General features: G+C 46.9%; 1 protein-coding gene and 1 long non-coding RNA gene across 7 annotated transcripts in view; one reads left to right on the top strand and one right to left on the bottom strand.

Moving 5' to 3' along the window:
* Positions 1-13,332, top strand: part of LOC127000431 (teneurin-a-like) — a 382,877-nt gene extending 369,545 nt beyond the window's left edge. For all 6 annotated transcript variants that reach the window (XM_050864152.1, XM_050864150.1, XM_050864149.1 and 3 more), the window contains 6 exons: positions 168-293; positions 871-1,037; positions 2,060-2,185; positions 3,903-4,097; positions 7,292-7,519; positions 7,905-13,332. In XM_050864152.1, the coding sequence (XP_050720109.1) occupies positions 168-293; positions 871-1,037; positions 2,060-2,185; positions 3,903-4,097; positions 7,292-7,519; positions 7,905-8,183 (1,121 nt within the window). In that variant the 3' untranslated portion in view covers positions 8,184-13,332. The remainder of the gene's footprint in view (positions 1-167; positions 294-870; positions 1,038-2,059; positions 2,186-3,902; positions 4,098-7,291; positions 7,520-7,904) is intronic.
* LOC127000432 (uncharacterized) lies at positions 12,823-13,453 on the bottom strand. Its single transcript, XR_007754036.1, has 2 exons — positions 12,923-13,453; positions 12,823-12,878 (listed from the first exon to the last, which is right to left on the bottom strand). It is a non-coding gene; the product is annotated as an uncharacterized LOC127000432 (long non-coding RNA).
* Between the last annotated feature and the right edge of the window lie 2,671 nt (positions 13,454-16,124).

The raw sequence follows: 16,124 nt of genomic DNA, 5'->3' as shown, positions 1-16,124 counted from the left end.
TTTATGTTTTTAGACGTTTATATAGTGCTGGTTAGTCCTTTTTTATTATCTTGCCTCCCGTTGCGTCACATAACCCAAGAACCCTCCAAAATCTACCTACCTACCTACGTACCTGCATTTCACCCTCACCTCTCTAACCAAACCCTTTCCGTGTCTTCCCTTTGCAGGCCAGTGGTTGTCGCCGTCGTGGGAAGACATTCTGCACAACCTCCTGAACCCTGCCAAGCTGTCCCTGTACCGCTTCAACGGGAACGACCCCATCAACGTCCACCTCACCCACTGGAAGAACTATGGTGAGGGATGAGGTGGTAGCGGGGAAGGGGTTGTAGTAGTGGTGGTGGTGGAGTGGTATTGTAGTGGTAGTGGGGGTCGAGGTGGTGGTGGTGGTGGTGGTGGTAGTAGTGGTAGTATGAGTAGTAGGAGTAACAGTGGTATTTGCAGTAAGTAGTAGTTAAAAGCAATATATTTTCTGCAGTAATAATTCAACTTTAATAAAAACAAGAGCAGAAATATAAATAATAATGACTACAACTAACCGGAGGGAATAACAATGGACGGAAGAGAAATTGATATCACCGCCTTTTAGAGAGAGAGAGAGAGAGAGAGAGAGAGAGAGAGAGAATAACAAAAAAAAAGATAGACAAGATCAGAGAGAGAGAGAGAGTAACAAAAAAAAGAAAGATAGACAGAAGATCAGAAAAAGGAGTACAGGGAGATAAAGAAGATACAAGAAAACAAAACACGAAAGAAAGAGAGTCAGAGAAATTAAAGAAAAGAAAGACAGAGAGAAGGAGGAAGGAGCCGGGGGTCAAGTTCCTCGCTCACTCCACCATTGTCGGCGTCACAAAGGACACATTTTCTCCGTCTCAGATTACAAGGCCTGGCTGTCGCGTCTCGGCTACAACCTGGAGAGCCTCGCCCCGCAGCTGGCGTGGGCGTCCAGCACCACTCGCCCACGCCCGCCGACGCTCTGGCAGGCCTTCACGCGCACGCCCAACCTCCCCATGCGCGCTGCGGCCTCACCATTCTCCGAGCAGGTCAGTGGAGAGTGTTCGTTGCGATGTGAGGTTGGGGAAAGTAGTTGGGGTTGTGATGATGGGGATTTTAGTTGGGGTTGTGTTGGGGTTTAAGGCTGATTGGGGGATTTTGGTTGGTGTTGTGTTGGGGGTTAAGGCTGATTGGGGGATTTTAATTGGGGGGGGTGTTGGGGTTAAGGCTGATTGGGGGATTTTGGTTGGTGTTGTGTTGGGGGTTAAGGCTGATTGGGGGATTTTAATTGGGGGTGTGTTGGGGTTAAGGCTGATTGGGGATTTTAGTTGGGGTTGTGTTGGAGTTAAGGCTGATTGGGGGATTTTAGTTGGGGTTGTGTTTGGGATAAGGCTGATTGGGGATTTTAGTTGGGGTTGTGTTGGAGTTAAGACTGATTGGGGGATTTTAGTTGGGGTTGTGTTGGAGTTAAGACTGATTGGGGGATTTTAATTGGGGTTGTGTTGAGGTTAAGGCTGACTGGATGTTATTCTTTGGGCTCTGATGTTAGGGATGATAGTTAAGGTTGTGTTGGGGATTGGAGGGAAAGGATGTTGTCTGGGGTGTAATGTTAGAGCGTATAATTAGATTGTGTTAATGGTTGTAGTGCTTGGGTTTAATGTAGTATAATTGTAAAGAAGTTTTCAGAATGTCATTTGTAGTGGTGGTGGTGGTGGTGGTTTCAAGAGATGTATTTTTTGTATTTTTCTAATTATTGAATTTCCCTGTTTTCCTTCTCCCTTTTCACCCCCTCCTCTGTTCCTCCTCTCTTCTTGTCCTCCTCCTCTACTTGTCTTCCGTCATTCTTCTCGTGCTCTTCCTCCTTCTACAATCACTCAATCACTTTATTTTCACTTCCTCCTCTCTTTCTCCTCCTCCTCCTCCTTCTACAATCACTCAATCACTTTATTCTCCCTTCCTCCTCTTTTCCTCCTCCTCCTCCTCCTCCTACAATCACTCAATCACTTTATTTTCACTTCCTCTTCTCTTCCTCCTCCTCCACCTCCTGTTCCTTCTTCTTCCCCACCCGCAGGTTAAGGGCGTAAGGTGTGTCAGCGGCCTGGTGCTTATTCTTGAGGAGGCCGCCCGCACCGCCGCCCGCCTCTCCACCCTTACGCCCACGCTCCTCCGACACGACTTTTGGCCGCAGAACCACCAGGTAAGACGACCCACCTGCGCACGACCACTCATTAGTTCAGCCTTCCCCTTCCTCCCTTGCTCCATCTCTTTTTGCCATTTTTTTTCGATTCGTTCCCTTTCCTTCATCCCTATCTCATTTTTTATCATTCCTCCCCTTTCCCATTTTGCTTTTTTTCCCATTCATTCCCTTCCCCCTCATCCTTATCTCTTCCTTTTCATTATTTCTTCCTTTCCCTTGCTCTTCTCCCGTCCCTTTCCTCCCTCCCCTTTCCGTTCCTTCTTAGTCCGTCACTTTCCCCCCCCTTCCCTTGTCCTTTTCACTCACTGTCCCCTTCCTTTCCCTTCTCTTTTGCCCCATTCCTTCCCTTCTCGTAAGTTTCAATCATGACCCATTCCTTCCTCACCCTCTTCTCTTGTTCCCTTTCCTTTCCTATCCCGTCTCTTTCCCTCACTTCCCCTACCCATCCCTTCCCTTCCCTTCATTTTCCCCTCTTTCTCTCTTTCTCCCTCCCACACGACATCCCTTCCCATTATTATTCTTCCTCCTGTTTGTTTATGTATTCTATTTCATCATATTGGCTTTAACTTATCCACATGTTACTCTTTTATTGTGTTTTGTGTCATGTTCGAACTCTTTTCTTTCTCTTTTGTGTATGTGTGTGTGTGTGTGTGTGTGTGTGTGTGTGTGTTGCCCACCCTTTGTTTTCCTTTAATAGAAGTTTTTTTTCATATTTTGTCTTTTTTTTTTTTTTTTAGTTTGTGTTCAGAAGCGCATCAAAAGGCTTCCCATAATTGGATGCCGCTTACTACCTTCCTTTTTTTCATTATTTCGTGTTTTATATTTTCTTTTCTTTCTCGTGTGCCTCAATTTTTTTCTTTCTTCATTTTGTAATAGTTCGTGGAAGCTGATCACTCTTCTGACATGCCTGGCTTATAACCTTCCCCCTCTCCACCCCCCTCCTCCTCCTCCTCCTCCTCCTCCTCCTCCTCCTCCTCTTCTTCCTCCTCCTTTTATCCCCTCCCCCAATTCCTCCTTTCCTCCTTTCTTCCTTTATCAGTCCCTGCTTCTTCTCTCCCACCTCCATCTCCCCTCGTTCATTGTTTTGATTTCCGGCTCCTCCCCTCTCCCTCCTTCTCCTTCTCCCCTTTTATCCCCCTCATTCCAATCCCTCCCTTCCCCCATCCCCTATCACTCATTATTCTTTCTCTCCTATCTTCTCCCTCTCCCTCTGTTCACTGTTTTGATTTTCCTCCTCCCCCTCTTCCTCCTCCTCCTCCTCTTAATTCTCCTCTCTCCATCCCTCCCACCCGCTCCTCCTCCTTCTCCCCTCCTTTTATGTATTTTTTTTATTTTTTATTTCATGTTTTTGTTCATAATTCAAGGAAACTTAGCCACTTCTTCTAATCGCCTCCCTCCTTCTCTCTCTCTCTCTCTCTCTCTCTCTCTCTCTCTCTCTCTCTCTCTCTCTCTCTCTCTCTCTCTCTCTCCTCCATTCAATTTTTCTTCCCTTTTTTTCCCTCCTCCATTTAATTTTTCCTCACACATTTCCCCTTCCTCCATTCAACTTTCCTCACCCTGTTTCCCCCTCCTCCATTCAATTTTTCTTCCCTTTTTTCCCCTTCCTCCACTCCTTTCCTCCCCCTCTTTCCCCGTCCATTCAATTTTTCTTCCCTTTTTTCCCCTCCTCCATTCATCCTTTCCACTTTTAACCCCTTCCCTCCGCTTCCTTCCGCAGGTGGAGATCTCTACGGTGCCGGGGCCCTTCGGTGAGGGTCTGCTGGTGTCCTCGGTGGGTGGGCGCGCCATGGTGACGCCCACGGACCACGCCAACGCCATCTTCCGGGACGTCCTCACCTCCGTCTTCAACAACTCGCTGCTCCTGGACATCACCCTCACCTACCACAACACTCACGTCTTCTACTTCGTCAAGGTGAGAGGAGGCCAAGGGGTCATGAATGCTAGGTTAAGACCGGGTCCATTTTGTGAGACATTAGTACTTTCAGACCTTGGAACTTCGTTAATCTAATACGACAGTCCTCTAACAGTCTTTTATGTCGTGAAGGTAAAAAGAGAGACCTAGGAAACGAGTATGATTGGTTAGAGTTGGGGTCATAAGACATGTTGGGAGAAATGGCTATGGACCGGCAACAGTGGAGGAGGCTCATACCCCGTCCAACCCCGCCATAGGGAATAATAATGGACGTTAAACGATGATGATGATGATGATGATGATAGAGTAGCCGAAAGAGGATCAAAATCAGATGGAGAGGCGTCTATCTACTTCCCTAGTGAAAGCGTTTGAGTCGTAGGCGGAAGGAAATACGTACAAAGAAAAGTGGTTTCAGAATTTACCAGCGACATGACCTAGGCTAACACACGTCTTCTTGGTCAAAGGAAGAAGATTAAGGAACACGAATGCTAGGCTAAAGAGGGAAGGATAGCGAGGAAAGGGAAGGAAAGGAGTGGGAGGGGGAGAAGGATAGGAGAGGAAAGGGGAGGGAGGGTAGCTAAGGAGAGAGGAGGAAGACAGCGCAGAAAAGGAGAGGAAAGGGAGGAGGATAATGAACATACCGACCCAACTTAATCATCAGTGGCCAAAGGGACAAGTATGCTAAGTTAAGGGTGGGACCATTTCAGAAGACATCAGTATTTATAGACCTGTTTGGCACTTCAATAACCTACCGTAACACGCATTTCTTCTGCTTCTTCAACGTGGAAAAATGCAAAAAGGGAGCGGTCTTTTTCCTATGCTAAATAATGATAGCTTGAGTGCCTTTACTCTTAGACAACATCCTTTTGTTCCTTTGTGCCATTAGAAAGTTAAGCATAAAGGTCTCGCCAAGCACTGAATATATTATAAAAATGGTAATAATAACAATAATAATGACCCGAGACTCACACCCCGTCGCTAAGGCTCGTCTAGGGCGGCGGTGGATTTTAGGGCGATTAAAGCGATTACGTCGAAGTGAGGGCGATTACGGGCAGAGATTTCCCTAAAAGGCCCTTGATGTCTGGGGATTTCCCTAGAGATATTACCTGGCGGGGAAGAGTGAAGAGGCGATTAAGGGGAAGGCTGCTGATAAAGATAGGCGTTCGGGTAGGAAAGGAGAGGAGGAGCGGGAAAGATAGCGAGGAAAGGGGAGAAAACGAGAGAGAGGGGGAGAAGGATAGGAGAGGAAAGGAGTGAGAGGGGGAGAAGGATAGGAGAGGAAAGAGGAATACATAGGAAGGGAGGGTAGCTGAGGAAAGGGGAGGAAGACAGCGCAGGAAAGGAGAGGAAAGGAAGGAGGATAATGAAGGGAAGAAGAGGGTAGAGGAGGAAAGGGAAGTAGGATAACGAAGGAAAGGGGAGGAGGATAATGAAGGAAAGAAGAGGGTAGTGGAGGAAAGGGAAGAAGGATAGCGGAGGAAAGGGAAGGAAAGGAGAGGAAGATAGAGGAAGAAAGGGGAGGAAAGGAGAATAGAGGGGAGGAAAGGGAAGAGGATGGATTAGCGAAGAGGGTGAAACGGAGGAAAAGTGAAAAACAAGGATTACACGGAATTGCAAGAGTTTAGGGCGAGGGAGAATATCGATTGGAGAGAGAGAGAGAGAGAGAGAGAGAGAGAGAGAGAGAGAGAGAGAGAGAGAGAGAGAGAGAGAGAGAGAGAGAGAGAGAGAGAGAGAGAGAGAGAGAGAGAGAGAGAGAGAGAGAGAGAGAGCATCCCAATTCCCACCAAAAATTCACTTCCACACACACACAAGCTTTCCATACATCGCCGAAAATAAACCAAAAAAAATAAAAATAAAAAATAACATGAAAAATAACATACTGGAAGAGGCGAAGTCATTACCTTTTTCATCTCAACTTTTAACTCTTCTTCACCCTCCTCCTCCTCCTCCTCCTCCTCCCTACAGGACTCGAAACCTCGTGAATAAATTTGGAATAACTTGGGAACTGATGTGCTCATGTAAAACTGTTTGCTTGTGAAGATTTTGCCCTACGGCCTCAAAAAATAAATGTGTTTTTCTTCCAGAGAGAGAGAGAGAGAGAGAGAGAGAGAGAGAGAGAGAGAGAGAGAGAGAGAGAGAGAGAGAGAGAGAGAGAGAGAGAGAGAGAGAGAGAGAGAGAGAGAGAGAGAGAGAGATGTTTGTGTGTGTATAATGTGAACGATTTAGAATTAATGAGGAAAAAAGATAACGTAAAATAATAAAAAGAAAACAAGAAAACTATAATACTAAGGACAGAGAGAGAGAGAGAGAGAGAGAGAGAGAGAGAGAGAGAGAGAGAGTGGACCGTGGCTGCTGCTCTTGCATTTATTTGGAATGTTGTTCTTGTTATTTCACTTTGGGAAAACATTTTTGCATCGAGGAAAATGTATGTGCCTCGACTCCAACCTTTCCTCGTGTTTCCATTTGCGTTCGTCGTTTGTTTTCATTTCGTTAGTCTTGTTGCCTTTCCTCTTTTTGGCACTCCTCCTCCTCGCTCCTCTTTTCTCCTTCCTCCTCTCCGCTTCCCCCTTTTTCTTCCTCCTCCGTGAAGTATTCAGTTGTTTCTGTTTTAGTTTCCTCCTCCCTCGTCTTTTCCCTTCTCCGAAACATTGCTACTCACTTCTTTTATTTCTCCCCAACCTCTGCGGCCTTTTTCCTTCCTTCCTTCCTGCCGCCTTTGGTTCCTCGCTTGCCTCCTCCTGGTGTCCACTTTTTACTTTAGTCATGACTTCTGCTGTGGACGCCTAGATTATTTCATCACTCGGCCACTCGTATAACCCCCGATGTCTTTCTTATAGTATTACACACCATCTGCATGCAAACTTTCAGACCCTCAGCTCACACTATTCGACAAACTGTTCCTTTATTTGCCTTATCTTTCCTCCTTTGCCCTATTTTCCTCGTCTTGAACCTATAACACAACCAGCTGCACCTGTTACACCACTTTTGAACCTACCTGAATCTACTACACACCTTTGAACCTAATCGAACCTTTTACATACTCTTGAACCTACTACATACGATACACCACACCTCACCCTGGAATACCCTCTGACTTTATCCCTTCTTTTCCCTTCTTTACCTCCTCTTACCTCTTACATGACTCAAGGACACCACAACATCCTGCCCTTAAACACCACCATCGCCTTTCACAGGAGAACTACTGGAAGGCCTCTGAGGACATGACGCAGCTGAACCGTCTCGCTGGAGAGGTCAACATCACCGTGCACGAGCCGTCCACCTCGCAGCCCCTCACGCCCAGCGACGAGGGCAGCGACAAGTTCGTGGACGTCAAGCTCCACAGCGCCTCGGCCGTCATCCACATCCGCTACGGCACGACCATCCAGCAGGAGAAGAAGCGGCTCTTGAGACACGCAAAGAAGGTGGGTGACTAGATGACAAGACTGGGCGAAGGAGATGTAGATAGAGACAGATAGATAGACATGTTGTTATCAATTGGGAGAATCATCTTGTAAGTACTTCATTGGGGTGTAGTTGTAGTGGTGGTTAAGAGGCTTGGGTCCACATTCTTTAACATATCAGTCTCTCATTACGACAATTTTCCAAGTCCACAAAGAAGATTAACCCGGTTGTCATTGGTGATTTTCCCGTCCAAGTTATAGATATCGCGTAAAACTATCACTAGGGTAACAAAACAGTCCATGAAAACCCAAGCAACTTGTATACGAGCGCCTTTTTAAACATGTGATCTGGGTTGCCGAGACGTTGAAGAATACGGGGTTTATGTTCTTCTTTTCCCTTCCTCAGCTGGCCATACGACGCGCCTGGGCAGAGGAGAGAGATCGACTGTCCGCTGGGTTGCCGGGGACGGTCGAGTGGTCCTCCAGCGAAACCGAGGAGCTGTTATCTCGCGGCTCCGTCAGCAGCTACACGGCGCGCTACCTTCACCCGCCCGAGACCTACCCGGCGCTGCTCGATGACCCCACGAACGTCCGCTTCTTCAAGGACACCAAGAGGACCAGACGGAACTCCAAGACGCGCCGAAGGTCACATCGATGCCGCAAGTGGTGGAGGGGCCTCTGCTAGCTCCCACCCACCCCCCTCTCCCCCCTCTCTCCCTTCCGCCCCCGACCATTCTCCCCCCGCCGTGTCTCTCCGGTTCCTCCCTTCTCGCGGCCAAAGAGGTGGTGGATGGAAGACGATACACACGTACACACACACTACAGGGGAGAGAAGAACGTACACTTCTCGACTTGAACATTTCGTCCGGTTGACTTTCCTCCCGTGTGAGAGAGACGGAGGAGGAGAAAGGGGAAGGGAGGGAGGAGCGGCAGCCTCGCCCTCACTTGTTGCCACTCTCCCCGCGCCCGACGTGTCCTGGGGCGAGGCGGCGACGGCGGCGGCGGCACGTGACCTGACTTGACACGGCCGCCACCCCCCCGCCAGCGTCCGCGGCAGTGGCTGAGTGATGGGGCCGAGGAGGCGCCGCCACCCCCATCAACACCTTCGAAAACACAAGATTTACCTTTTTTTTTTTTTTTCATCATCATATCCACTTCAAAACCATAAATATTACCGTATGTTAAACTTCCACGCAAACAAAGTAATAGTCTTACGTGTGTCTCAGCAACTCGCGGAGACTCGACAAAGAAGAGAAGACGCTGCTCTCCCCCGCATCGTCTGTTGAGTGCTTGATGGAAGTGTCCCCGAGAGGACGAGTGAAATAGCGAGACAGTGAAGGGACGGCAGGCTCAGGAGGAACGTTTGTCGCGGCCAGAGTGTTGGTGGCGGCGAGGCGGCGAGCAGCACGTCGGGGCGCGGGGCCTGTCAGACAGACTCTTGATGGGGCTCATACAAGGGCGCCGCCGTGGCACCCTCCTCCCGGTGATGGCAGACGAGACACGATATCTGAAGATGAAAAGAAACAAATGTAGGTTTCAATTGACATTGAAAGTACGCGTGTAGCTGCCGACTGTGTGTGTGCTTGCGTTGCTTGCCCCGCCCCGCCCCGCCCCGCCACGACGCTCCACTGGCATGACGCGTCACTGGTGCACCACACGAGCCTCATTCCCTCATCACACACACCATGGTTATCCAGGAGCTTTCCCCGCCACCACCACCACACCACCACCCCACCGTAGAAGCTGCAAACGTATATGTCTGTTTCCTGCATATGTATGTTGACATGTCCACACATGTTGACGTGGAGCTGTTCGGCAGACCCCGAGGAACACCGTCATCAGTGTCCGCACCTCAGTCAGCTTCACTTCATGTATTTTTGATATGACATCCACGCCACCGGCCAGGCAGTGTCTCGGACGCCCATCCCCCCCCACCCCACCCCCAGCGTCCCCCAACCCCCAACAGCTCCGGCACCCACAAGCAGTTTTTGTGGTGTTATAAGGAATGTTTTATTTTTCACTTTCATCAAATGTTCAACCAAAGATATTATTGTACTTTATTTTATTATGTATATGTATGCGTGTATGTGTGTCTCGGTGTGTCGCGATGTTTTTAGTCACTCGGAACTTCCTCGATGACTCGCGCGGCCGCCGCCACGACGGCCGCGGGGAGGCACATTCCACCCCATTCCCTCACCCGGCGCCCGCAGCGTGGGCGCAGGCGCGGCCACGGGCCGGAGGCACTGCCGTGGTCCTGCCCCGCCAGGGGCGCGGGTCAGGCCGGCGGGGCCAGGGCGGGGCTGCACTGCCCGGCCCGGGCCCTGCCAGGTATGTCCCGCGGGAACACGTTCACTTCAATCCTGAAGGGAAATTAATACGAATTGTCGAATTGTGAATATTTTATGAAGAATTAGCGAATGATGGATTTCCTTTCCACAGTAAGGCTTCGTCTTGGTTCAGGTGGCGGCGGCACACTGAGGCGTCGCCGCCGCCGCGCGCCACCCTTCTGTTACGTTCGGGAACCGTTCATTTGAGAGGGGCGGCCAGCCCCGGTGAGGAAGGCACAAGGTGCTATTAAGTTTACGCATTTTTATATCTTCAGAAACTCACTATGTAAATAATAGTGTGTAAAATTATCTCTGAACCTTTACACCTCCGACTCTTCCCTCCCTCCGTCTCTTCCCTCCGCTGCTCCTCCACCTCATGAGTTAGTCCATTCAGCCGCCGTTTTCTACGTTCCCCGCGTCCCAGCGTAGCCAGTCACGCCTGACCAGACTTTTGACGTAGCGAATAACTCTATTAAGGACGCTGCTCCGAACACATGACCCGCAGCGGACGGCGCCGCGCCACCAGTCAGTCAGTCAGTCATCAGTCGGTCAGTCAGTCAGTCGACCTAGCGTTAAGGCAACACGACCATCACCCAACCGTGGTTCACTCAGTGGTAGAAAATCAACACACACACACACACACACACACACACACACACACACACACACACACACACACACACACCAGATCTTGCCTGTAGGATCATTTCAGTGTCGAGCTAGTCAGTGTGTAATGTAGGAAACCAAACTTCAGTACACTATGAATAACTATACTAAATATTCCATACGTACGTCGCTGTTCATTCATTACTCAAACAGGTGAATGGAACGGAAATGAGCTGCACCTTAAGTCGTTCCCTTCACACCTGAGGGCGAAGACTCCACGTTATCTTGTAGAAGAGATGAAAAAAGTAAGACCACACGCTTGCCTTCCGCGGGGTTCCATGGCGCCCCTGAGAAGGCTGTGGTCTGGGCCTGTTCTCGCCCTTTGCCTTGCTTCCTTCCCTCCTTCTTCTCCTCCTTCCCTCTCCTCCTCGACTCCCCTTATCCGCCACAGTATATTTTACCCCCACGTTAATCCAACACCATAACCACAAGTACTATTAACACTACTACAACTTTTCCACATCTACTACTGCTACTACTACTGCTACTTCCAATACTACTACTACTACTATTGCTGCTGTTGCAAACCACTACTACTCTACTACTATTATTACTCACATTTTATGAGTGCTGTACATTGTTCATCTCTACTCATTCCTGCCTTCGCTAGCCACCCTCACAATACTCGTCTGGTTCATAAGTCCATTCTCATTGGCTGGAGGACATGTTAACCGGCCGCCCATTGGCTAACGCATTGACCAGTAGGAAGGGTGGATGTCCCGCGAGCGTCTCAGAGCAGGACCGAGTATGGATGTTTGTAATATACTCCAAGAAATTTTTATTTTCCAAGTAAACTTAGAAAAAAAAATGCGTTTGTATGGGATTTTTGCCAAAGACTTGCTGCTTATATCTGTAATGTACACAGATTCATATTTATATTTCTTGCAAAAACGAGAAAGATGAGAAAAAGAGTAGTAGACATTAAGCTTTTTTTTTCCTCCACGTTTACTTTAATGTTGTACTATATGTGATTTCTGTACATACGTCTGATAATGAAGAAGCAGAAGCAGAACAACCAGCTATACATTACGGTTCTCACAAGGATGTATATACTTAGCGTGTCCCCCTCCCCCCTTAACCCCCCCTCCTCCTCCCGTGTATATATTATCGATAGTTCAGGAATGGTCGCAGAGAAGAACTAGACTCATAAGGACCTGGCTGAGTTTTGCATCCTCGCCGCCACCCGCCGAGTTGATTCCTTCAGTCAGTCAGTAAGTCAGTCAATTGAGCCTCGTTTTCTTGGTCCTTTTTTTATTTACTCCCTCCTGTTGTTCTGTTTCCTGGCGTTGATGTGGGGATTTCCTGTCTTTTGCTACTGTTTTTTTCGTATTTGATTATTCTTTTTTTTTTCAATTTTGTTTTCCTGTTCTCTCTTTTTTTTTCTTCTCTTTTCTTGCTGCTGAAAACTACATATCGTCTTCGTTTATCCACTTTTTTCCTCTATCCTTTTTTTCCTCTTTCGCTTGTCGGTTGCTGAGGTCTGAGAACCGTCCCCCGAGGCATGTTAACTGTGCTCCATCCTGCTTTATTATTTTTTTTGTGCTCTAGATTTTTATTGTAACTTCTTTTTTATTTTCCGGTTTTATCTAATCTCCCGCCTACGCTTTGCTGTGTTATACTCCGCCTAATTTTTCTCTTCTTTGCTTTCTTGTACTTCATATTGATTTACTTAACTTTTTCCTTCTCTATCTAATACTCCTTCGAAACTTGTCTCTTATTCTCTTTGCTTAACTCATGCAGCTGTGTTTTTTTTCCCTTGATTTGCAAGTGAATGTGATATTTATTTTATTGGTACTTTAGACATTATATGTTTTTTATTTAATTTATTCAAAGTTGTGTCTATCACACTAAGAATATACAAACAATACAGATTTTGTTTGTTTTTCTTTTTATTTCTTATTTGCACAACGATAACATTTGATTTTTCGGAATATTAAACGAAGAAGTGTTTCGAGTTGAGGCACCAACTCGTCACAATTTTCAAACAATTTAAGTTTTTGTTTGATTGTCTTTTTATTAATTAGTGTGATTTTTTTGTGTGTTTAGTATCATGATAACTTAATTTCATGTAATATAAAAAGGTGCTTCAAAACACCAATTTATCACAATCAGAATATTTAAATTATATTACTTTTTTTTCTCAATTTATTTAACCAACTTAAATTTTGCTTTATTTGCATCAATAACCTTTTATTTCATGTGTTTCTAAAAAAATAAGTGTTTCAAGTAGACACAAAGTCAACACACAAAACTGAATTTACTGTTTTATTGCGTAACAATTTGTTTGTATTTTTATTTTACTTGCCTGGCCAACTTTTCTCTTAATTCTAGTTAGTTATTTTGGCTCACCTCTCCGTGCTTTCTTTATGCTTTGCCTCAATCGCGCCCTACACACACACACACACACACACACACACACACACACACACACACACACACACACACACACACACACACACACACACACACACACACACACACACAACACTCCCACAACACAACACATCAACACAAACTAACCACAACACAAAAGAACACTCTACAACACATCACTTCCCCTCCTGCTTCTCCTCCTGCTCCTTTTATTAGCTTCTTATTTCCCGGTATCCACACATCAAATAATCCATTACTATAAATATATATCAATATGAATAAATCATTGCCTCTTTCCTCTGCTTGGATAATATGTGTTGGGCGCGAGGAGGCGCGTCCCGCCGGCCCACCATGAGGCCGCGCAGGACCCCGCCCTCCTCGCACTGACTCCCAGATTTGTATGATCGATGGTCTTGGCTGTTTATAAATGAAAGTGTTTCTATCAAATAAAAATGAATTATTTTGTAAGACGCGTGTTTGACTATCTCTGAGTGTGAGAGGAAGGAAGAAGCATCATAAGCCACATATTTGAGTTTATTATGGGAAAGGAGGATTTTTAAGACGCCTGTGACTTTCTCTGGGTGTTATGGGGAAGAAAAAACAGTGTAATACTTTTTTGACTCTAAATGTAATGGGGGAAAACGGAGCATTGTTATAAGACATGTATTTGAGTTCGTTTGTTATGGGAAAGAAGCATTTTATATAAGACTCCTGTTTGACGTTCTCTCTGGGTCTTATGGGAAAGGAAAAGCATTGTAATACTTGTTTTGACTTTCTCTAAATGTAATGAGGGAAAGAAGCATTGTAAGACATTTATTTGAGTTTGTGTGTTATGGGAAAGAAGCATTTTATATAAGACTCCTGTTTGACGTTCTCTCTGGGTGTTATGGGATAGAAAAAGTATTATCAGAGGCATGTTTTGGCGTGCTCTAAATGTAATGGGGGAAAAAAGAAACAACGTAAGACGTGTTTTCTACTTTTTCTGGATATAACGGGAGGGAAGATTCACTGTAAGACGCATATTTTACTTTCTCTGGATGGAATGATAATAAAAAATCATGTTATCACTGTACGAGCGCGGTAGGAGTGGCAGCCCTGTCGTGTGGTTGCCCGCCCTGCTGCATGATACCCCAGCCGGCCAATCAGGAGGCTGCATACGGCTGGTTCTCCCGCTCCCCTCCCCACAGATTTCCTCTTCTGTCAGTGTCAGTCAGTTCTCAGTGATTCAGGTGTAGAGGTGCGACTTTTCTTCTGCCGGGAGGGTTTATCTAAGTCATCAATCGGTAAGTACCCACACACTTAGTAGTCTGCTAAAGGTTATGTCCATAAAGTGCGCAAGATGTAAATGTGTCGGTTGGTTCGTGAAGCATTTCAGTGTTCGTAACTTTGATACCTGCTATTTTTTTTTTTTTTTTTTTTTTTTTTTTGCAACAAAGGAGACAGCTCAAGGGCACAAAAAGAGGAAACAATTATAAATAAAAGCCCGCTACTCGCTGCTCCTTAAAAGAATCCAAAGAGGGGTCTATATAAGGCAGCTCCTGTAAACCTAACCACACACAACCTGACTCTCCATTAATTTATCTAACCTCTTCTTGAATGTATATCGTATTAGCATTCAACATATAACTACCAACCCTGTTCCACTCACCCATCACTACTGCATCATCAGCACAGCTCCTGTACCTAACCCACCTAATCTCACAATCCATAAACTTATCTAATCCTGAATGTCTCTATCGTATTGGCACTCATCACATAACTACCAATCCTGCTCCACACATCCATCATTCTATTGGCAAACTATACATGGCAGCTCCTTTACCTAGTCGCTAATCTCACTATCCATAAACTTATCTAACCCTGAATGTCTCTATCGTATTGGCACTTACAACAACTACCAAGCCTTTTGCACTCATCACCACTATTACTAAACTACACAGTGGGGTGCTTGAGTGTAGCTCGATAAAAGAAACTTGTTGAGCGACTTAACGAGATGTATTTGTTGTCTGAAGTGTGTCTTGCTCTTCTGCCGGGGATGTTAACGAGGCCGCAGGGAGAGAAAATAGCCTAATGCTCGAGAAAAAGGTAACATGCCGAGGAGCTAAGTAATTCCTCTTGGGAGCGGCGACCAGCGGGAAGGGGGTGGGGGAGGAGGGCAACGCTGAGAGAGACAAGAGGAGGAAGGGAGCGGGAAGGAGGGAGGGGCAAAGCTAGTGAAAGGAGAGGGGGAGGAAGGAGTCAGTGGGAAGGGGGTAGGGAGAGGGAAATGCTGTGAGAGAAAAGAGAGGGAGGGAGGGAAAGGACCGAAGGGAAGAGTGTGATATCAGTGAGGGGTGGAGAGAGAGTGAGAGAGAGAGGTGGGAGGGGAGGGACAGAGGAAGATGGAAGCAGTTGGGAAGAGGTAGGGAGGGAAGGTATAGGGTAGGGAGGCTGGGGAGGGAAGGGGAGAGGAGGAGAACCTGGTTAGCGATGGGAGGGGGAGGAGGAGGAGGTAACAGGACATAGAGCAAAGAGAGAGAGAGAGAGAGAGAGAGAGAGAGAGAGAGAGAGAGAGAGAGAGAGAGAGAGAGAGAGAGTATGGGGCTGGGTTAAGGGGGTGGAGGAGGGAGACGGAGGGAGGGGGGGGGTGAATCTCATTAGACTACGAGGAAAACTATTTGCTTAATGGAGCGTTCAGTGAGCACAAGCCTCCCACCTGACAAGGGGGGGAGGAGGGGGGGTATATGGAAGGGAGGGGGGAGGGGGGAGGGAGCATCATTTACCCCGAGACGAGTGCTTATCTTATTTTTTTTCTTTTCGCTTGAGCTAGAGGGAGGGAGGGAGGGAGAGGGAAGGGGGGAGTGGAGGGAGAGGGGGGAGGGGGCTGGAGGGGAGGAGTGACACGTGCCCTTCCTCCTTCCTGTGTGGTGGTGGGTGGAGGGAAAAGATGTGGAAAGGAGGAAGTGTGGATGGAGTAAAAGGTGGATGGTGAAGGTGTGTGTGTGTGTGTGTGTGTGTGTGTGTGTGTGTTAAAAGAGATGATGGGATTGGGAGGAGATGAAGATGGGTGGCATGTAGATAGCAGGGTGAGGAGGGTGAAACGAAGGTAAGGAAAGAGAGAAGATAGGTTAAGAAAAGGAGAAGGTAGGGTGGAAAAAAAAGAAAGGAGGAAGGAAAAAGACAAAAGAATGGAATAAAGGAAAGAAAACGTAAGGTGAGAAGGAGGAGGAAGGGTAAAAGAGAAAAGGGTAGGGTAAGAAAAAGAGAAGGTAGAGTGAATA

This window comes from Eriocheir sinensis, chromosome 18 (genome assembly GCF_024679095.1).
Source record: "Eriocheir sinensis breed Jianghai 21 chromosome 18, ASM2467909v1, whole genome shotgun sequence".
Lineage (NCBI taxonomy): Eukaryota > Metazoa > Arthropoda > Malacostraca > Decapoda > Varunidae > Eriocheir > Eriocheir sinensis.
The sequence above is the reverse complement of the archived record's forward strand: the minus strand, read 5'-3'. Positions and strand labels throughout refer to the sequence as shown.